Source organism: Bos taurus, chromosome 10, assembly GCF_002263795.3.
Source record: "Bos taurus isolate L1 Dominette 01449 registration number 42190680 breed Hereford chromosome 10, ARS-UCD2.0, whole genome shotgun sequence".
Classification (NCBI taxonomy): Eukaryota; Metazoa; Chordata; class Mammalia; order Artiodactyla; family Bovidae; genus Bos; species Bos taurus.
Genome location: NC_037337.1, coordinates 77,075,767 through 77,097,706, shown reverse-complemented (window position 1 = coordinate 77,097,706; position 21,940 = coordinate 77,075,767). Strand labels below are relative to the sequence as shown.

Here is a 21,940-nt window from a genome sequence, read left to right as displayed (position 1 = left end):
TGAAATATAGCTCTTCAAGCCAAGTAAACGGACTTACTGCTTTCCTTGACCTACTATTGAAAAACACATTCACATCCAATACTCAGCCTGAAAACAGTCAAACACATCCACTTTTTCATCACTTTTTAAAGATCTAATGGGCTAGACGTGCTCTCCCTTTGTACTTATTCTCAGGAATAGGCCATTTTCTAGACTCCAGAGAGCATTTATTTGTCTCTCTCTGGTGCTAACACATTCAGTGGTAGTAAATTGGGTCTTGAACAGAGGTCCATTCATTCTTTGAAACCATTGGTGTGCACCAGCAGAAATACTTAGTGGGTTGAAATAATATATTGGCATCCTGAGCACCGACCCTAAGCAGCTTAGACTCAAAACAGAGACTTGCCTGCACAACACTTCCGAAGGATTGTGCATTTGGAAATGTTTTTATGATCCGCTGCCTTTTCAGCCTGGTGAAGGTCAGCAGACATTTCCCCCGTTTAAAAAAAGCTGGGATTAGTGGGGGAGGGGTAGGTTGGAGGGAGGACACAGTCACGCAAGGTTATGGAGAAGCCAGATGGCAGAGAGGGAGAATTCTAGCAATACTCTCCAGGGTTTCTAGAGGCCGCGACTTCTAAGCGAAGACGCGCGCTTTAATCCAGACCCAGACCGAGGCCTTCCGACCTGGGGTGAGCCCAGGTGAGGACCAACCACTGTTGCTCTCAGCCCCTCTCCCCGGGCCGGGTAAGCTCCCGCGGAGGGCGGGCGCTCGGCTAGGGCGGAGCTATCAGGGCCAGGTTCGGGATGGGATTGGGGGACAAGTGAGGAGTTTGGTGGAGGTGGGCTGGGTAGCTCATCCCAGCCTCCCAGCGCACTCGGAAGATCTACAGGAAAACAAAAACGTTCCCCAACCCCCTCACCCCTGCGTCTCGGATCCCCGCCCAAAGCGGGCGGGAGGGCGTCGGGCCCCGGCTGGGGCAGAGCACCCTGGGGACAGGGAGCGCGCACTGGCCTCGCCCTCGCACCCGCCCCCGCCGAGGGGTCGGCTCCCCGGCGCGCGCTCCCCGCCTCTTCCCCAGGCGGCGGCGGCGGCGCGGGGGAAGGGGCGGGCGGGGGCCGACTCTCTCCTCCCACCGCGCTCCCGCCGCACACGCTTCCCAGTACCGAGCCAGCGGCGGCCAAGCGGCGGGGACAGCCCCGCTCCCTTCTCGCCGGCGGCGCCGTTCTCGGCCGGGCGAGCGCGCGCCGCGATGGCCCCGGCGGAGCAGGGCTGAGCCCGCCGCCCGCAGCCCCCGGCCCTCTCCGGCTCAGCCATGGCGAAACAGTACGATGTGCTGTTCCGGCTGCTCCTGATCGGGGACTCTGGGGTGGGCAAGACCTGCCTGCTGTGCCGCTTCACCGACAATGAGTTCCACTCCTCGCACATCTCCACCATTGGTAAGGGGCGATGGCCGGGGGGCGCCCCACCCTCCCCGCCGCCTCCACCTGTCCGGGCGGCGGTGCCCCTTCTCCATCCCGGGAGCAAGGGTCCGCCCCTCCGGCTAGAGGCGGGGGCTCCGGAGGCAAGGGCGTGGGATGAACCCCAGGCTGCTGGATCGCCGGCTGGGTATTTAAGCCTGGGTTCCTGGAGATAACAGGCCGCCTACTGCTGTCGGTGACTAGGGTAGGCGCTCGGGCCTCAGGCTGGGTCGCTTCCCCGCAGAAGCCGAGAAAACGGGGTGGCCTAGGCCTGGGTACTCCAAGCTGGGGCAGTGGAGAATCATAGCCACCGATATGACACCCCACACCCCCAGGTGCAGAGGGGGAGGGGAAGGAAAGCTTGTACTCAGGGTGAGGGGGTTCAGAGTAGGGGGAGCCGAGCCACTGGGTACCCCTCAGTTCAGGGGTGACCCAGTGTGGAGCCAAAGCGGGGAAGAGAGGAGGAAGGGAGGGGCCAAAGGGATTGAATTGACAGGACGAAGCTGTGAAGGTAAGCCACAAGGTGGGACACACCTGGAGGAGGGCGTAGGTAAGGTGCGAGCCAGTGTGCGCGGGATGGGGCATGGCTAGCCAGCTCCAGAAAAACGTCAGTGGGGGCGTTTGTTTTGAAGGAGGCTGAGTGGGATGAGGGCCAGGAGGGTTACTTGCGAGGCAAGGGACTCAGAATACATCTCTGCTCCGGCAGTGCCCGAGCCGGTGCTTAGAGAGGACAAGGCCTGTGGCATATGCTGCACAGGATTGTTATGGAATCACTCATTCTGGGAGGGAGTGGGTGGCCGCCCCTCTGAGCCGTCTTTCGCCCTGAGTGGCCGCCTCCTCTGAGAGGCCTGAGTTGAGGGCGTTTCACCCACGTCCAGCAGGTTCTCTGATGACGCCCTGGAGTGGCCTCAGCACTGACCAGGTCCTTCTCCCGTCAGGAAGGGCCCACACTCGGCTTCCACTTGAGACTTCCACCCTCCCTCCCCACACCCGCTCCTTGCCAAGAGAGGAGAGGAGGCAGGTAAAGCCTGGAGGAACAGAGCCCTGGGGTTCAGAGGCAGCCTTTGTTGTCAGACAGACCTGGGAACCTCACTTGGGGGCAGGGCGACCTTGAATACCACGTAAGCTTCTCATCTGTAGAATGGGGAGGATAACACATTCCTGCCTCTCCAGGTGTTGTAAAGATTAGATGAGGTGATGTTTGTAAAAGCACTTAGAACAGTCAGACGTGGGACCTGGAAAAGGCTGGTCATCACTACTGTTGTCGTCATCATGGAGCTCCTAGGATCTCATTCTCTCTTTGCTTCACTATCTTCAAGGGGCTCAGGGTCAGGTGCATTCACCTTCCTCAGGGGAGCTGTTAGCCTAGCTCCTTGGATGTCCAGGAGCTTGGGCTGGGCTGCTGTTTGAATGAGAGACATCTTAGGAATGGGGAGGGTCTGAGGCCAAGGGAGGGCTACAGGACTTTGGGGAAGGCTCGGGGAAGAGGAGATGTTGGGGAAGTGCCCAGGAGCAGCTGAGGAACCAGATGGGATGTGAGGACAGGTTGCAGCAGGTGAGGACTCTCTCTGTACTCAAGCTGGGCCTGCCTTTCCCTAGGATGCAGAGGACTGTATAGGAGTTTGGATTCTACGGAAGAGAAAGAAACCTGCCTTTCTTCACACCAGCCTTTTAAAATCTGCCCCACTGGGCTTCTTGAATGCTTCCTTGTTTAAAGCTTACTGTTGCGTTTGTGATTTTGCGTTGTCTTGGTCATGTTTTTCAGCCGTAACTAACAACCTAGGGAAAAAGTTGGATGGTCAAGAAAAGCTTTCCCTTTTGTGATACAGAAAGGTCCTCAGGGAGCTGGAAGGGGTAAACAAGAGACAAATCAAGGAGCCACAAGGATGGGTACTACCAAGTCCTATTCATTAGTTTATCCATCCCCCCCCCCGACCCCCCACAAAAAAACTGTGTCCTGTAACTAGGCTCAGCACTGCGACCTGAAGATTCTCAGATGAATAAAACCTGGAGTCACCTCTCCCAAGCTGCTCCTTGTCTAAGACACATTCTCTTACCGTCATGGACATTGATCTCGGCACCTTTCCCAGGGCTGCTTCTGTGAAAAGGGAAAATGGGGCAATTCTCCAGTTACTGCCAAGACGGAGTTCAGTTCAGATTCTTGGACCATGTCGATTTGTGATTCACTGTTGAGGTCACTTACTGTAAGAGCATGTGACATTCCAGAGAAGAACCTGCAGGGGGTGATGAGGAGACCTCCCACCACTCCTCTTTCGCAGATGGGTAGGTGGCCCTGAGCTGGCATTTCTTTCCCATGCAGCTCTGCTGACCTGGAAGGGGGCCCACGCAGAGGAGGGCAGTCAGTGCCATGATGTTCCCTACTATTTCTTCACCTGTTAAACCAATTCATTAAGCATCACCACGAAGTACCAGGTGTGTTAGAGACAGATTGCAATCCACCTTTGCCTGCCCACAGAAGGCTGTGATCCAATTGAGGAAGCAACATAGGCCAAAAAAGAGCCTTGGTCATAGGGAGAGAATCTATCTGAGAGCACGTGGTGAAGCATTCTTCAAATGTAGGGAAGGGATGACGATCCTTATCGTTACTAGTAATGAAGGTATCACGTTTGGTCCCAGCAGCTAAATAACCCTGGAAGACTTGCCTGAGGCAGCCCGTGGATGGTGAGGGGCCCGTGCACAAGTGCTGATGCTCCCCGAAGCACGCGATGGAGGAGGTCACAGAAGGAGAGGCGGCCCGGTGGATGGGAAGCGGCAGGAAGGCTCAGGGAGGAGGGGAGGCTAGAGCAAGGCCTTGCAGTGTGGGCTGCTTCTCAGTTCCTCCTGCAAGGGAAGGAGCAGATGGAGTGGCAGGAGCGGAGATGACAGAGGTGGGAATTCAGTGGGTGTTCGCGGAACTCTGGGCAGTCTGGCTGGAGCTGAAGAGAGGGAAGGAGTGAGAACATTCCTCTGTTTATCTCTCTGTCTCCCAAACTGTAGTTCAGGTGCCTTGAGGGTCAGACCAAACCTCATTCCTCGTTGTTTGCATGTCCTAGTACAGGGCCAGGCACGCTCTCCATAAACGTCCCACTGGTGAAGGAAGGAGGGTAGAGGGCACCGTGGGCCTGGCTGAGGTGCTGGCTGAGCCCCTTTGCGATGGTGTCAAGGGTTTCTGAGCAGGGGGATGACAGGGAGAAGGGAGAAAATGGCATTTAGGATGTTGGTTGGGAGACCAGTCAGGGGAGTCCAGCGGTAGTGTCTGGGCATGTCAGACCCTCTCAGCTTGTCCCTTCTCTCTCTTCCCCTCCTCCCCATCCTGTGGCACCAACACCTGTTCTGGAGCCCCTCACAGTCACCTGTTCTTGTGTCCCTCCAGAAGTGGGGAGTAGTTCAAATACATCAACCTGGCCCCTTCCGAGAGGCCTCGTGTGGCTGGCGCTGCCTGCCCAGCAGGGAGACAATGTCCCGTCCCAATGGACATCTCCGTGCAGGGACCTTTGACCTCCTTTCTGCACGGCGGCCAAGTGTCAGCTAGGCATGGAAGCTGTCGGGATGGCCCATGAGTTGGCATTCTCCCTCCAGTCCTTGATCTTCCCTGAGTAGACCTGCCACGTGGTCTACTACCCAGAAGGTGGGCTCGTAGGAGGCTTTGGCCTATGATTTTCCGGTTTGACTGGTTGAATGGCTGTGGCTTCAGGCCTGGTTCCTCAGCTGGGTTTGCTGATGCCATATCATCTTTCTCAGGAAGTTCTGTTCTCTCCCTGCCTGGGGCAAGGGCTTGTGGCTAACTGAAGAAGGGAAAGTGGGCAGGGGAAGGACCAGTGGAGAGAGATCTGAGCCTGCTATCGAGTGGCCTAACAAACACGGGGACCGATGCTTGGGCACCGCAGTCCCGAGGTCTCTGGGCCCCCAGACCATAAGGCCCTGTGTATACATGCTCTGTGAACTGTGGGAAGGTCAGGAGGGTCTCTGTGCACCCCAGCTCTCCCAGACCCTGAAGAAGGGGAGGTGAGAAGCTGAGTTGAACAAAAAGCACATGCCTGAGATTTGCCATGGCCTTACAGACAGTTAACGTCTCTGTCATTAATTTCCACATCTGTAAATTGAAGATAGTAACAGAATCTGCCATAGTGCTCGTTGTGAAGATTACAGGGGCTAACAGATATAAAGCACTTGGCAGAGCTCTCAGAAAAAATGGCAGCTGCCCTCATTGTGTTATTATGATTATTCCTAGTTCACAAGAACGTTGGAGATGAACGATACGTGCTCTGAGGCCCTCCTGTCCATCACTCATGCGTTCGGTCATTCAGGCACTATCTGTGGAGCACCCGCCACTCCAAGCCAGGAGCCAGGCGAGGAGCTGGGGAGACATCAGTGAGCAACACAGGAACGGGGGAGCACATGAGTAGGCTCTGGGTTTTACTGCAGTTTTGGTGCCGGTTTCCGCCTTGCCTTGGCAGAGCCAGGGGCTGAGAAGGAAGAGTGAGTTTGTGAGGACACGCAGAGGTGGAGGAGTGGAGCGAGAGGTGACCTGAGGGGACAAGGCGGCTCTGCCTTAAGGTTCCGACCTCAGCCACGTGCTGCTCGGCTCCCTGGCCCTGCTGCACACACCCCCTCCCCCAAGGACGTGATCCCGGAGCACGGCTCGAAAACTCTCCTTTCTGCTGCTCTATGCTCCTGTACCACCTGCACAGCTCTGCAGATTCACCCACGGCTTCGAGCACCCCAGTGCTGCCTTCTTCCTCCCCCTCTCCTCCTGCCTGCTTCCCAGAGAGCTGGGTGATGAGCTTCATAACGTCCAAATCAATATTTGGCCATTACCCTTCCACCCTGATTGCCAGCTCTTCTCAGAGTGCCTTCTGCTGTAATCTAATATTTGTGCCTGTTTCCCTGTAAAATTGCCAGTTTTCTGCACGGGCCCCTGACCTCTCCTTGGCTGTTGTGCCCTGGGCAATGTGCTTTGTCAAGCGGATCACAGAGCTTCCTGGACACTTAATTCCTCCCACTGAGGAGGAAAGAATGAATCATCGGCCCTATTTTATTACTAGGAAAACTGAGGCCCGAGAGAAGTGATGACTCACGCCTTACACGCTGGTGACCCCAATGCGAACCATCGCCTCTCCTCCACTTGCCCCAAACTGACTGGGCGTGCTCTTGCTCACCCCAGAAGGCACTCCAAAGGCGCCAAGCAGACCCTCCCTCCTGTGAGCCACAGGGGAGGCAACAGTGCCTCCCTCGCCTGCTCTGAGTGCTCCGGGCTGGAGGGCCAGTTGTGCCTCCGCTGTTGGCTGGGTCTGGGGACTGTCAGGGGCCGTGATTGAGGAGTCTGGCTGGGGGCACCTCTGAAGTTGAGATCTGAGTGTTGCTCTCATGCTACTGTTCTGAGAACATATTTATGGAGAACTCGGTGACTGGAGCCCCCTGTTCCACAGAGAGGGCCAACAGTTGTCTATAAAATATGGGTCATTCCCTGATCCCTCTTCTCTGATTAAAATTTTCTCTCTACTTATCTTTTCTCCTAGAACATAGTGACTTCCTTCATTCACTCATTTATTCCCTCACACACCTACATATCCTTTTTTTCCCCTTTCATTTATTCAATTTTGTTGAATAATATATACTGAGTGGACATCCCTGGTGGCTTAGATGGTAAAGAATCTGCCTGCAACGCAGGAGACCCAGGTCGGGAAGATCTGGAGGAGGGAATGCCAACCCACTCCAGTATTCTTGCCTGAAGAATTCCACGGACAGAGGAGCCTGGAGGGCTACAGTCTGTGGGGTCGCAGAGTTGGATACAACTGAGCAACTAGCACACACACACATGTATACTGAGTATCTGCCTTCTGCCAGGCCATGAGAATATAGAGTGAAGAAGATGCTGTGCTGCCCCTCTGGGAGCTCACAGTGCTGTTGAGGAGTCAGACATCCAGACAGACAACCAGAATATCATGCAAAAGCAATATCAGAATGCTTTGGAATCACAGAGGAGTGATACATTCCCCCAGTGTTGCTTGGTGGTGGCTTCACAGAAAAAGTGACATTTGAGTGAGGCCTCTGATCTGAGCAGGGTTTCCAAAAGGATGAGGGGTGGAGGAAGGGTGTGTGGAAAACACCTCACGACTTGGGGCTGCTACTCTTCTGTCCGGACGGCCCAGCTGGCAGTGGCTGGTCATGGTTTTGTCAACTAGACCCTTGCTGGGAGTTTGCTTTGTGGGCTTTGTGTGTGGGCAGACATGTCTAGAGGCCCTGTCCCCTCTGAGATGTTTGCTCCTGAGGCCCCAGGCCCTTGTTTCTTCCCCCCTTTGCCTTCTGCTTCTAAGCCACATTGACAGGCCCAACCGGGAAGAGGCTTGGCAGAGGGTGGAGGAGTGGGTGGTCAGAAGCCTGGCAGACCTTGGCTGCCTCAGCAGTACCCACCGACCACTCGGCAGTCAGCTGCCAGAGCCAAGCCCGGGTCATGTGAGAGTGGGGCAGGATGGGGTTGGCTGGAGCGCATGGCCCATGGCGCAGAGGCCCAGTGGGGGTCTGTGCATGCAACAGTGGGGAGGGCAAAGGGACCGATGTTTCCTGAACACCCACTCTGCACAGGAATGGGGCACTTTACACACACGAGCCTTTGGGGTAGAAATCTCATCATAAAGTGGGCGTGAGGAGTCTCCAAGTGGGCCTTGCCAGCATTTGAGGGGTTTCTCAGTGCGTCCTTCAGTTAGAGCCTCCAGATGAGTTCCTGTGTACATGAAGGTGTGTGCACATGTGTGCGTGATGAGGGTGGGTCCCCAGGAGCCCCCTGGCTGAGCTTTCCCTCTTTATCACAGAACAGAATGATGTGGCCCCTGTGTTTTCCCTCTTCTGAGGAACTGTGAGTTTCACTGAAATGTGTTCCAGCCTGAGGGATATTTGCCGCCTTCCCTGCCTCGGCCCCGACCCTTCAGACCCTCTCCCGGCACGTGCCTTCCCGTCATTCCGTCCTCAGCTCAGGTGTCACCTCCTCTAAAAGGTCTTCTCTGACCAGCCAGTCTAAAGCAGGCCGTACCTGGGTGTCCTCACGCTCCACTCCATGATTCTGCTTTTGCCTCAACACTTCTTACTGTCTGGAATGACCGGTTTCCCTATTTATTATCTGTCTTCCCCACTGTAATAGAAGTCTACTAAAGACAAGGATGTTTCTGTGTTATTCAAGTCTGTGTCCCCTGGCTTACTAGTTCCTGGCACATGAACTAACAACAGTTTGTTATGAATGAATGAATGAATGCACACATTTCCGAGAGGACTTCCCTAGAGGGAATCTGCAAGTGATATTGGTTTTGGGGGGACTCACAGACAATAAGAAACTCACTCTGTACTCATGTGTTTGGGACTGTGAGAAGATGGGGAGAGTTCTGTAAGTGGTGAACAGTTTCCAGTAAGTTCTCTGCTCAGATACGTGCCACAGGAGAAGCTCAGACATAGCAGGGAGCAAGAAGGCAGCTCCTGTGATCCCTGTGTGAGTGGGGTCCTCTCTGGTGAATGCACACATGAGAGCTCAGTGTCTTAGACCAAGGTCAGTATTGTCTGTTGCTCAGGGTCACTGCTGGTGTCGGACGACGCCCAGCAGCTTAGGCTGCTGAAGTGACCCTCCAGGACTCTGGAGTAGGAGCTCCCAGGGCTCAGGCACTGGGGCATGCATTCCTCCCAGCATCACGGGAGTTCATGTTTGACTGGGAAACCCTCCTGTGTGGTAACAGCCCTTGGGTTCCTGCGTCGCCAGAGAATCTCAAGATCTGTTGTGAAAATAGTAGCCTCCAGAGTTGCCCCTATCATCACGTGCACTGCATCTGATTGTGTCTTAGAAAAGAGAATGTTGTTCTGACATCACCAGTCTGCCTTGTGGGTGGACAGCTGAACCAGGGCCTTTGATCTCAGGTTGAATCACGGCCTTGGGAGTTAGAAGATCAGGACTCTGCCAGAAGCCCTGCTTCCCACTCCTCCCAGAATGTGATGGTTCAAATGCTGCCTGATGCCCTTTCTCAGAGAGCCTGGGGACACCTTTTCCCTAGCACGAGGGACAGTCATCCCAGATCTGGATAAGGGGAAGTCAGTGGCGTGCAGCCCCACGGACAGGGAGGCTGAAGTCCCCAGACAGAAGGGAGGGAGGAAGAAGGATGCAGCAAGTGGCAGGTTTGGGGCAGAGAAGCTCTCCCCTGCCCTGCACCTGACTGGTGTGAGGCCCGTTGTGTGGCCCGAGCCTCTGTCTGGAATCTTCTTTGAGCTTTGTCTCTTAGCTGTCCCTCGTCTTCCCCCTCTCCTTGTTCTTCCCCTCACTTGTCCCTCAGCTGGTGGGGACATGGCATTATACTTTGCTCTCTTGCTGAGGGAAGGGCATCACTCTGGTGCCTCGTTTGGGTGGCAAAGTCAGAAAGCCACAGTCCCACAGTGTCTGCCCTTTCCTCCAGACGGCGTTGGGGTTTCTCAGGGTGACCTCCTGCCCCGTCCCCCAGGAGCACCATGCACCCAGTACATACTGGTTTCCTGCAGGGAACGGGGCTGGGGGGCCTTCCTAGGACTTGAGCTTCGTAACTGGAGCCACCACGGCTCCAGGGATTGGGTGTCTGCCTTGGGTTTCAGGTGTATTAAGTGGTTCCTGTGGTGGCGTCGCATTGCTGAGGAGAAGGCTCAGGTCCCCAGGCTGCCGGGCCTCTGGGCTGTGGTTGATCACAATGATAGCATTTGGCACAGAAAAACCCTGTTTCCACCTGATGCCCGTGGCACCGGGCGGGCAGGCAACCTGGCACCTGACGTTAACCCATGAGGTGCTGGCCCGCCGACAGGCACAGCTAACTTCCCTGTCCTTCTCTATCTCCTGGAGTTTGCTCAAACTCAGGTCCATTGAGTTGGTGATGCCATTCAACCATCTCATCCTCTGTCGTCCCCTTCTCCTCCTGCCTTCAATCTTTCCAGTGAGTAGGCTCTTTGCATCAGGTGTCCAAAGTATTGGAGTTTCAGCTTCAGCATCAGTCCTTCCAGTGAATATTCAGGGTTGGTTTTCTTTAGGATTGACTGGTTTGATCTCCTTGCTGTCCAAGGGATTCTCCAGAGTCTTATCCAGCACCACAGTTCAAAAGCATCAATTCTTCAGTGCTCAGCCTTCTTTACGGTCCAACTCTCTCATCCATACATGACTACTGGAAAAACCATAGCTTTGACTATATGGACCTTTGTTGGCAAAGTGATATCTCTGCTACAGACAAGCAAACTGAGGCTCCGAGAAGTTGAAAGTTCCTCAAAGTCACACAGCAAGTGCCAGAATCAGGATTCAGACCCAGGTCTTTCTGACTCCAGTGCCAAGGATAGCTTTTCCACTAAATTAGAACCCTCAGATTTTCCTCTATCTAAAAATCACCCATGGGACTTCCCTGGTGGCCCATGTTTAAGAATCTGCCTTCCAATGCAGGGGACACGGGTTTGATCCCTGGTCAGGGAACTAAGATCCCACATGCCACAGAACTAAGTTGGCGTGCCTCAACTAGAGAGAAGCCTGCACACCCCGATGAAGATCCCACATGCTGTAACTAAGCCCCGACACAGCCAATAAATACATAATTTACAAAGTAAAATCACTCATAGTCCTGTTATAAATACAAGCTTCAGCCCCTTGCTTTCAAATTCTGATTCATCAGGTCTAGGAAAGCCAAAGTATTGGGTTGGCCACAAAGTTCACTCAGATTTTTCCGTAACATCTTATGCTACCCACCAGTGTCATTTTGTTTAAAAAAAAAAACACTTCAGGTGATTCTAAAGCTGAGCTGCAGAGTAGCTGATCTTGAGAATCAGAGAATTCCTATGCTGCCTCCCTTGTGGCAAAGGAAATGCTTCACGTGCAAAGCTTATTTCAGATGGAATCCTCAGTCTTCATTCAGTGTGTACTAGAATCACCTGGAGGGCTTGTTAAACCACAGATTCCTACCCACCCCCACCCAGAGTTTTGGATGCTAGAGATCTGAGGAGCTGGCATTTCTAACAAGCCCTGGCTGAGGCTGAGGGTTTGGGGACCACATTTTGAGAACTGCTGTCCTGAGAAGCCTGCTGTCAAAAGTGTGATCCATGGGCCAGTAATATCTTCCTCACCCCGAGGCTTATGAAGCATCTCTTGGGCGCATCTCACTCCCTGACTGAATCAGAATCTGCATTTCAACACGGTCCCCACATGATTTGCATGAACTTTAAAGCTTGAGAAGCGCTGCCTTAGAGGAGCCAGAGTGAGAACACTCCGGGGGTGGAGGCAGATAAAGAATCTGTCTTCTCCCAGGAGAGGCTGAAGATGCGACACAGGTGAAACTTGGGAGGTTCACCCAGAGGGGGCTGAGGACAGCTGAGAGGTGAGACTCAAAAGGATAGAGGACTGTCCCCCCAGGGAAGGTGGAGACGACAGGACAGCCTGAGGAAATGACGTGGGCTTCAGAAGAAAGCTGCATCGGGCATTGGTCACTTTGCCCATAAGACAGTGGACAAGGTGTTCTCTTGGATACTTTTAGCGATAGGGGAGGGGAGGGTGGGTGGACCGGGTCTGAGCCCTTCAGCATGAAGGACAGTGGCTGTGAGGAATGTGGTGGGTGAACCACCTGGAATAAACAGCTTCTGAGCAGCAGCGAGGGCTGGCTGAGGTGGCAAGGCATGATTTCCTGGGTGACTGAACAAGGCCAGCATTTTGACTCTGCCCTGCAGTGCTCAGCGGTGGAAAAAGCCAGCAGCCACACGGGGCAAGGAAGAGGCCACGGATGGGCACAGGGGCCAGGGCTGACTATAGGTGGACAAGGTGGAAGGCGCAGGGAGTGGGGAAGAGAGCAGAGGAGCAGCTTCCAGTGCAAGATCTCTGGGCTGTTACTTTTTCCATTTAAAAAGGAGGTGTGTGGGTGGGAGAGGAAACCCCTCAGAAGGCTTAGACTGTTTCTTCCCTCCTGCAGGGGAAGAGCTGATTTTTTTTTTCTTCACTTCTCAGAGGTGTTACAGGTTTGATGGGTGGTCAGGAGGGCCTCGGTTGCAAGATGGTGGGGTGTGGGGGATGCTGTGAGCCTCCAGAATTCCGCAGACTTGCTCCCTGGCCACACGGCCGAGAAGCGAGGGAAGAGAGGAGGCGGCCAAGCCCAGGGCGGCTCCCTGTCTTGTCAGCCCTGCTTCTCTTCAGACCTGCTTTCAGTCTCAGGGGGAAGCTTCCCGGCTCTGGGGGCTCCTCCCCTCGCTGAGTGCTTTTCCGTTTTTTCCAGAGAGAAACAGAAAAGCATGGGTAAGACCCCTCCGCCTGGGTAACACACAGCTGTCCTCTCGTTTCCCCGAGAGACAGGGCAAGGGCCCTGCCCTCCAACAGGCCCTGGCTACTTGCTCTGCTGACCTTGGACTCCTTATCTCACCTCCCTGGGCCTTTGTCTCCTTGCCAATAAACTCTGTACGGGCAGGGGCCATCTGTCTTCTTGGCTACTCTGTCTGCACCTAGCACTGCACAGGGCATACAGTTCCCATGGAAGTTTCTGGAATAAAGGAAATAGACCCCTCTCTCTCACCAGCCCCACCTATGTGACCACTTGCGAAAGGCACTGTCCTTGGACTGAGCTGGTATGAGGATGAGCCAGGTTTTTTATAAAATGAACAGCATCACCTCTTCTCCTAGGAAGAAGGCACTGTAACAGGAACGGTTTCTTGATTCCTTTCCATACCACGTGTTGCGGAGAAGCAAATTCTTGACAAATATTTGTTTAGGGAGCGGGTGAGCACGCTTCTGCCCCCGCTGCCACCGAGGCCAGGGGCCCCCTCTCCTTCCTTCTCCCTCTCTGCTTTTCTACTTTCTGGGCACCCTTGGAAGAATGGCTGCCAGATGTCGCACATTCGGAAAAGTACAGCTCAATAGATATGAATCAGCTTGGGCAGGTGAAAAATGATTCATGTCTGACCAACTTGATTTAGTTCAGGTTGTCTGGTCTGAGTCTTTTCCTCCCTTTTAATTAAATGATGCTTGGTCTTGATGCTGAATTTAATCTGTCTCTGTTTGTAGAAAGCTGGGGGCAGGATGGATAAGTGGAGAAGTTACTCATAACGAGGTGGGGTGGCGCTGGGGATTTCAGCACTTTGGGGCCATGCTGTGCAGTCCAGGGACTGTGGTCCAGATGTCTGCCTTCACCCTGTTCCCAACCCAAACGCCGGTTAATGGTGCCCCTTCCAGAAAAGAGTCGGACACGACTGAGCGACTGATCTGATCTGATCTGATCTGATCCAGACTTGTCTCCAGAGAGTGCATAAAGACCACAGCTTAGCCACCTTACTAGACGTAGCCTTTGAATCACTGGGCATGGCACCTCGCATGATTAGGGCTGGGGAGAGGCACCCCATCTCTGCTGTCACTAGATTGATGCCTGCCTGCTGCTGGTGGTGCTGACTTCTGTCGCAAAAATCCCCGGATATATTTCCTCCCTGGGCTGGTTTGCCAGACCCCTTAGGTTCCCTGTGTCTCGCGACAGCTTAGCTTCTCATGCCCCTGGGCAGGTGAGAACCCTGTCTATCCCTCCCTCCCCGATGACATGCTGTGCCACAACCCCTTCACGTGGTCACTGGCAGTCACCCAGGAGCAGTGGTGTGCACCAGGGCTGTACTCGGTACAGGGATAGCTGTGGCCAAGTGAATGGCCACCAGGTGCTAGGCACAGGATGTCATTTGGTCTTCTCAGTGACCCTCTGAAATGACTGGTCATGTCCCCATTTTACTAATGAGGAAATGGAGGCTCAGAGAAGCAAGATGCCCAGGGTCCTAGCTATGAATTATGAGGTCAGAGTCAGGATTCAAGTGCAGCCCTGACGTTCAAGCCCATGCTCCTTCTGGTAAACAGCAGTGCCTCTTGTGGCCAGACCTAGTCAACAACGCATGCACTGGGCCATCTCCTTGGCAGTCCTTTGCTAGGTGCCGGAGGCTTCATACACACCATGGGGCGAAAGTCCTCTCTTGCCACAATCTCTGCCTTTTCCACATTCATGACAGCGCCGTTAACCCCTCCTAGTTGCTCATAAGGCAGAGAGAGAAACAACCCAGGCAAATGAGGTAGACTGCTGTTCCTAGGGAACACGGGTCCAGGAGAGATGAAAACAGGTGGTTCTGTGCAGAGGTAGAGACAGGAAGACCGCTCACGGGAGTAGAGTTAGACACGCTTTGGTGCGATGTAAGACAGCAGTGGAGTGGATTCTGACTTGCTGTGTGTCCCAGCCCCTTTACTCCTGGCAACTCAAAGCTCAGGTAGGAAGGGAAGCCCCATTCAAAGCCCTGGACACTCCCCAGGCTCTGTTTTTGGTTCAAGAAGGCCTTTCCCTCATGCCATCTTTCTGCCAAATTAAACCCAAAAGAGAACCTTCAGGTATGAGTACCCTGGGCCTTACTTCAGGTCTCAGCAGGTACCCTCGCTAACTTCCTCACTTGCTTCCTTTCCCCAGGTGTCGACTTTAAGATGAAGACCATAGAGGTAGATGGCATCAAAGTGCGGATACAGATTTGGTGAGTTGGGTGGGAGGAGAGGCCCCAGGGCTGCACCTGAGCTGCCATGCACCAACCCCAAGGCTGCATCTGGAGAAATTGGCCACCTCTTTGATGGAAAGATGCAGGAGTCTCAGAGCCCATCTCCTGCTCACATGAGCCTTAATCTCTCATCTTAGTTCCCCGACCAGGGATTGAACTCGGGCTCTTGGCAGTGAAAGCACAGTCTTAACCACTGGACCACCAGGGAAGTCCATCTCATCTCTTTCTTAAGAAACTTTATGGGATTGACTGCAAGTCACCAAAAAGCAAGAATTAGAAGGAATTGGCAAACTAAGCACTGTGGGTTTGTCTTCGAATAAAGCTTCTCCGTTGGGGCCAAGCCCCTCACTGCACTGCACTGCGGTAGGATTAGAAAGAAGGAGGGCTACTCCCCATCGTTGCGTGAGTTCCTCGCGGCAGCACAGTGCAGTTCCCACAAGTAGCCACAGGGGGCCGCTGTGACTCTAGCCTGGTGCTCTTGGAAGCACTGCCTTTCCAGCGTTGGGAGCAGCCTTCCAATTTCAGAGCGAGAAGGCAATGGCACCCCACTCCAATACTCTTGCCTGGAAAATCCCTTGGACGGAGGAGCCTGGTAGGCTGCAGACCATGGGGTCGCGAAGAGTCGGACACAACTGAGCGACTTCACTTTCACTTTTTCCTTTCATGCATTGGAGAAGGACATGGCAACCCACTCCAGTGTTCTTGCCTGGAGAATCCCAGGGACGGGGGAGTCTGGTGGGCCGCCCTCTATGGGGTCGCACAGAGTCGGACACGACTGAAGCGACTTAGCAGCAGTAGCAGCATGGGCGTTGCCTTTAGAGGTCCTGGAGGGACTGGAGGTGGAGCCGTCCCACCAGTCTGGCCACAGCGGCCCAGATCCTAGAGACAGTTCTCCAAGGCTCGCGTATGGTTGTGGCTGCTGGTGCAGGTATAGTTGACAAGGCCCCACAAGCCCCATCAGCACCTATGACCAGTCCTCTCTCCTGTAGAGTCAGACACGTTTGGATCTACCTGGGGACCAAAGCGCCACTGATTTTTCACCCGCAGCTCTCTCGTTTCTCCTGCAAAGGCACAGGGTCTCCCAGCTCCTGTTCCTCCCCTCCCCACCAGCTCCCACGGTCCCTGCCTTTCTGACCGGCTGCCTTTCTGTTGCAGGGACACGGCAGGGCAGGAGAGATATCAGACCATCACAAAGCAGTACTATCGACGGGCCCAGGTGAGACTCTGTTCTCAGCGTTTAGAGGTGGAGTGCTGCCACCCACATGCCTGGCTCTGGGCGTTTGAGATGTTTGTGCCACTGATGCCCAAGTGGGCCCTCGGATTGCCTCCTGGGGAGTGAGGTGGGGGCGCTCAGGGCAGTCTTTCAGTCACTTATTGATCATTTATTCATTCATCAGCTCCTCTGTGGGCACTCAACTACAGGCAGGTCCTTACCCTCAACTTCCACCCTCCTCCCCGGGCCAAAGAGCCATGTGCCTTCCTGCCTGAGAGAGCTCTGTGATCTAGGAAGCAGTGGCTTTGGGGGGCTGAGAGAGAAGGAGATTTTTCTGGGTGTTTATGGATCCTTATTATGTTGAGCAGGGAAGGGGGAGATGGGGACCCAGCATGTAAGGTGCCCCCCCACGGCGGGGACCCAGCATGTAAGGTGCCCCCCTCCCCCCTCTTCTGGCCCCTTGACTGCACTGTCTGTGTGCGTCTGCCTCCCCCATCTCTCTCTCCTCTCTCTCAGGGAATATTTTTAGTCTACGACATTAGCAGCGAGCGCTCTTACCAGCACATCATGAAGTGGGTCAGTGATGTGGACGAGGTAGGTCACGCGGCCTCACTGTGGTGGGGGAGGGTGGCGAGGGCTGGGAAGGGTCCTGGGAGGGGAGAGAATGGCGAGGCCCACACGGGAAGGGCTAAGGTGGTCAGAGTTGGCAAGCAGACACTACCAGGAACTCTCCCCTTCCTCTGCAGCCCTGGCTGCAGCCCCCATGGGTAAGACATGGGGGTGAACCCCAGCAGCCATGCCCTCATGCTCTGTACCCTGCCAGGCCTCCATGGCTGTGTCTTCCCCAGAAACGAGTTAGTACAGAGCCTCCCCTGTGCATAGCTTCCTACCCAAAATATCAGGACCAGGTGGAATTGGGAGATTGGGGTTCCGGTCTTGGCTCTGCCACCACAGCTCTGGAGCCTTGGGCACGCCATTGGAACTCTGAGTCCCCAGGTCCTCATCTGTAGAGTGAGAGGTTGGACTTAAGTCCAGGATCCTTTCCAGCTGTCCAACCCAAGGGAGCACCAGCATCTTCTATCCTCGCCGGTCCCCACGACATCCCTCTAGGACCCCTGGGGTCAGCCGCGGTACTTGGAGGAGCCTGGCACTCGCACCCCATTGGCCCCTCTGTCCCTGGGGCTCTGAACTTTGGTGCTGGCTTGCACGCCCATGGAGGCTGTATGGTGGGGAGGGGGATGCGGAAGGCCGCACTCACTGGTGGTTCTGCCTTCCTCTGGCCCTAGTACGCACCAGAAGGTGTCCAGAAGATACTTATAGGGAATAAGGCCGATGAAGAGCAGAAACGGCAGGTGGGAAGAGAACAAGGGCAGCAGGTAAGTGGGAGTGAGCTGGCCGAATCCATCCCTGGGTTTTCCACGGGCTTCCAGGGCCAGTCCTAAGAAGGAGGGCCCAGCGTTCTGTCACTGTCAGGGACCCCTCCCTCCCGCCTCCCACAGCGGCCTAAGGCATTTGGTGAGTTGCCATCCTTGAGGACAGTGACTTGGGGTCTATCCTGAAACAAAGCCCTGTCTCAGCTCCAAGGCCCCCAGAGTGGGATTACCTCTGCCTGAGAGCCTATCCTGTTAACGAAGAAGAAGGACTTCAGTTTGCTGCTTCTCTAGCAGCTTCAGGAGCAGCTTGGTCCCACTATCACTTCATCCCACCCCCACCCATCCCCAGTCCCTGTCCTCCTGACACCTGGACAGAGGTTGGAAGGAAAAATATGGGAATGAAGGACCCACAGTCAGAGAAGCCACGGCGGCAGAGAGGGCGGGAGGATGGTGCTGAGGGAACGTCTGCATAAACAGGGGGACCCCGCTCCCAGAGAACAGGAGGAACGATGGATGCCGCTGAGGCCAGAGTCACCCACTTACTCTGAGGGGTCTCAGGAGCTTTCCTGTCCCTTTTCAATCAATAGCATCCATTAGCCCTTGAAATAAAATTGTTGTTTAGGATATTAATAAAAAAGGATACATGGTCATCAAAAAGTTTGAAAGTAGAAGCTAGCTCCTACTAGAATATTTGTATTTGTTGAGTACTGTATGTGTGGCCCTGTGCTAAGCAAGTGCTTAGAGATAGATGCATTTAATCCTTCCACAGCCTTGGTTGATAGACACAGTCATCCCCTTTGAGCAGATGACAAAGCTGGGAGGCTTAAAGGGAATCAGTACGTTGTCAACCAGCTCTTAAGTGACAGCACTGGTATTCAAGTCTGCATCTGTTTGACCGCCAAGCCCATGTTTTTCATTGATTCGCCACAACTTTTTGGGCCTCTCTGTCTCCTGATACATGATGTGTGCATGCTGGGTGTGTACGTGTGCCTGTGTGTAGCTGGGTGGGGTGGGGGTGCATGGGTGGAGCACCTGCTCCCCATCTCTGCTGGCCTGTGTCTTCGGAGCTCCCAGACTCATCCGAGAAGTGATCTACTTATCTCCTGAGAAATGGTCACGACACAGCAGGGGCCCTGAGTGCAGTGGCAGAAGGATGTGCCAGGTGCCGTGGGACACCTCCCTTCCCTTGCTGACTCCCTTTCAGGAATGTCCTTCTCTTGCAGCTGGCTAGGGAGTACGGCATGGACTTCTACGAAACAAGTGCCTGCACCAACCTCAACATTAAAGAGGTGAGCACTCCCGGGCTGAGTCCAGTGGAGTGGCGAGCCAGCCGAGGGGCCAAGAGCAGATGAGCCCCGCTTGGGCAGGGGGTGGGGCGGGGGGTCGGCCACAGGGGCGCCGGGGAAGAGAGGGAGACGCCCGGCCAACTGTGCCCCTTGCTTTCCCAGTCCTTCACGCGCCTGACGGAGCTGGTGCTGCAAGCCCACAGGAAGGAGCTGGAAGGTCTGCGGACACGTGCTAACCACGAGTTGGCCTTGGCAGAGCTGGAGGAGGATGAAGGCAAACCCGAGGGCCCGGCAAACTCTTCAAAAACCTGCTGGTGCTGAGCATCCTGCGTGGAGCACCCCCGCACAGCCCCGCTCTCCCCGCAGGAGGTCTGCGGGCACAGGGAGCCTGGGCCTCGCCCCGCTGCCCCTCTCCTTCGGGTGACCCTGCGGCATGTTGGCCGCTGCTCCTCCTCCCCTGCCTGGCCCCGGGGAGCAGCCTCCACCCGGGGGGGCCCCACCAGCCTGTGTCCCCAGCCACAGGCCTGCTGCGAGCCCCCCGATGTGTGACGAGCACGTCTTCACTGCCTGGAGCTCCCAGGTGATGCCCAAGTCTGGAGTCAAGGCCACTGTAGGCTCCTTGTCTCTCGGTGCGTCTGGTCTCCTCTCCGCTGTTTCTCGCTTCTTCCCACTTTTCTGTCTGTCCCTTCTGCTCGGCTGTACTCGTACGGAAGCCCTCACCTCCCTGCGCCCGCGTGTCACTGCTGGGGCAGCGCCTTCCCCTTCCTCCTCACTCAGGCCCAGGGCTGCACTCCCCCTGCTCAGCTCCTGGGAGAAGCCTCACCTGCAGCCCCCGGAGCTGCTTCCATCTCCCCCCACCACCACCTGCCCCTTCTTGTGCCACGGGCCTGCCTCCCAGGTGACCAGGCAGAGAAGAACGCAGGGGAGGAAGGAAAGCCCTAACTGGTGGTCCCCACATCTGGGACTCTCCTCCCTCCCACCCCAATTTACCCTGTGCTTGGCTGCCCGCCCACCTGCCTCCTGGGGGACCTGAGTTTGGAGACAGGTGCTTCAGAGAAGAAAGAAAAAAAATGATGAGGGGTGGCAGGGATAAAAAGTCACCTCCATTCTCTACCTCCCATACCCCCTGGGCTCCTGAATTTCAAGATGTGGATCAAGGCCTGTGGGCACTGCAGGGGTGAGGAGAGCCCCCCCTACCCCAGAGCCAGCCACACGCTGCAGGAAGGGGAGTGTTTGGAAGAGAAGGGCCAGCTCCTGCAAGTTAAGAGCTGGGACAGCAGTTTGCAAACCAGAGGGGAATTGGGCAACAGCAGGGATTCCGGGGCCCCATCTTCCATTTCTTATGTAAGAAGGGCATTTCCCCAACACCCCCTGGCAGGTGACAGGGGACAGAACCAGGCTGGTGGTCTTTCATTGAGCCCAGCCTTCGGCTCTTAAGGTTCTCCCGAGACCCAGAGTCTGTGGGAGGAGGGCGGGATCACGTGGGCAGGAGGCAGGCGAGCCCTGGGTGGGAATGCGTGGTGCTGTCCCTTCAGCCTTCAGGACCAAGTGCTCATCTTGTTCCTCGAGCTCCTGAGTCAGAGGCTCATGGGTGTGCCAACTGCCCTGTGGCAACAGGTAGGGGGAAGCCGATTCCCTCCTCCAGGGCCCTTTGTTTCAGGAAGAAGTTTCTTTAACTCCATACAGTACAGAGTAGTTTGCAGGAGGCCCTTTGAGGGGGAAAACATGTCAGTTAGCAGCCCTAGGAGGGTTCTTCCCCTCCTTCCCAAGATGGGAGAAGCTTCGAGGGGAGGATCGGTCATAAGCTATGAGGCACGGCTGGTGCTGGAGCCAAAACAAAGAACTAGGAGTTGCACATTCACCAGTTGTTAATAAGAACCAAAGTCCAGGACACATGTGTGAAGGATTAAGAGCCCCACTGACTCCTCTGGAAAAAATGGTGAGGATGAAATCGCCAAACCTTCCCTCCTGACTCTTAATACCACATCAGGAGAGGGCAGCTCAGGATGTAGGGACGTGGGACAGGTTATATGGAAGGAAAAAGAAAGCCAGAGTAATTGTCGGCTGATGAGAAACGTAAAGAGCTGACTCTCTAGGATGAAGTCGCGACCACAGCTGAGAATGTCCTTGAGGACTTGTCTCCTTGAACATCTAGACATAGCCAGCACCAACTCTGGGGTGGGGGGTCAGCAGTGCCAGCCCTTGGTGTGCCCTCCACCAGGGAATTGAGGGAGGGGGAGTTTATGCTGGCCATTGGCTCTGGTCTGTGGATCAGTGTCGCCACTTCCCTGAAGGTCTGGCCGAGCACCATTGCCTTCCTCTCCTAGCCCCCTCAGGAAAGGGACTGTATTTTTACTGTGCCCTAGGGGTTCTGGAAGGGAAACCTTGGGGTTGAGACTCTATGGCCTGAGAAGCCGCATCCGCGGGGCCACTGCTGGGGAGAGGTATGGGGCAGGAGGGGCGCTGGGATTTTAGGGTGCAGCTAGGCTCACCAGGTACCAGAGTCGGCCTCTCATCCCTGAACTCTGATCCAGGAGGCGGCCTGGGCCCCGGCCTTAGACTGTTGAGCAGGCGTGCCTGCCTGTGGACTCCTGACCACATCTGCATCTGCCGTCTTGAGACTCAGCGCCACCCCTGGCACCTGCTCGTGAGCCCCACCTTCTTCCTGTGACGGGTGAACTTTTGTGTGCTGTGTCTCGGGTCCAGTAGAGGAATTGTGAGCAGGGTTCATCTATTTTAAACACAGATGTTTACAAAATAAAGAATATTTCCAATCACAGTTGTGACTGCCTGTGTGAATCCCCGAGAGTGGGTCTCCATGGGACCCTGGTGGTTCAGGGGAAGGGGCAGTGCCGGTAGAAGAGGCTCCAGAACCCTAAAGCAACAGCAGTAGAAGGACATTGTAGGCAGCAAACGTCTTCCATTTGGTGCCTCTCCTAATGCCACCTGCAGGGGAGCCCAAGCAGAGCAGCCATTGCTCTACTGTGGACACACACTGCAGAAATAAGATTGAGTTGTCATAGGTGGGGTGGGGAGTGGGGGGAATGCTGAATATCTAAGAGCTAAGAAGGTTCTCATCTCCTGGAATGGAACAGGTCTGTCTTCCT

At 55.1% G+C, this 21,940-nt stretch overlaps 1 protein-coding gene and 1 long non-coding RNA gene across 2 annotated transcripts; both read left to right on the top strand.

Annotated features, from left to right (window-relative positions):
- The first annotated feature begins 1,144 nt into the window (after positions 1–1,144).
- RAB15 (RAB15, member RAS oncogene family) lies at positions 1,145–21,612 on the top strand. Its single transcript, NM_001046538.1, has 7 exons — positions 1,145–1,416; positions 14,880–14,940; positions 16,117–16,177; positions 16,691–16,768; positions 17,461–17,550; positions 18,771–18,836; positions 18,996–21,612. Exons 1-7 carry the CDS (start codon positions 1,293–1,295, stop codon positions 19,152–19,154), a joined length of 639 nt encoding a protein of 212 aa, NP_001040003.1. The 5' UTR covers positions 1,145–1,292; the 3' UTR covers positions 19,155–21,612.
- LOC112448512 (uncharacterized) lies at positions 1,423–3,158 on the top strand. The gene is made up of 2 exons (XR_003036890.1): positions 1,423–2,458; positions 3,037–3,158. It is a non-coding gene; the product is annotated as an uncharacterized lncRNA (long non-coding RNA).
- Positions 21,613–21,940: the final 328 nt, after the last annotated feature.

Bases quoted from the DNA above. Each gene is read 5' to 3' on its own strand.
- RAB15 (NM_001046538.1), top strand. From the start codon at position 1,293: ATGGCGAAACAGTACGATGTGCTGTTCCGGCTGCTCCTGATCGGGGAC. The intron at 1,417-14,879 runs GTAAGGGGCGAT...TCCTTTCCCCAG, and splicing joins CTCGCACATCTCCACCATTG to GTGTCGACTTTAAGATGAAG. The intron at 18,837-18,995 runs GTGAGCACTCCC...TTGCTTTCCCAG, and splicing joins CCAACCTCAACATTAAAGAG to TCCTTCACGCGCCTGACGGA.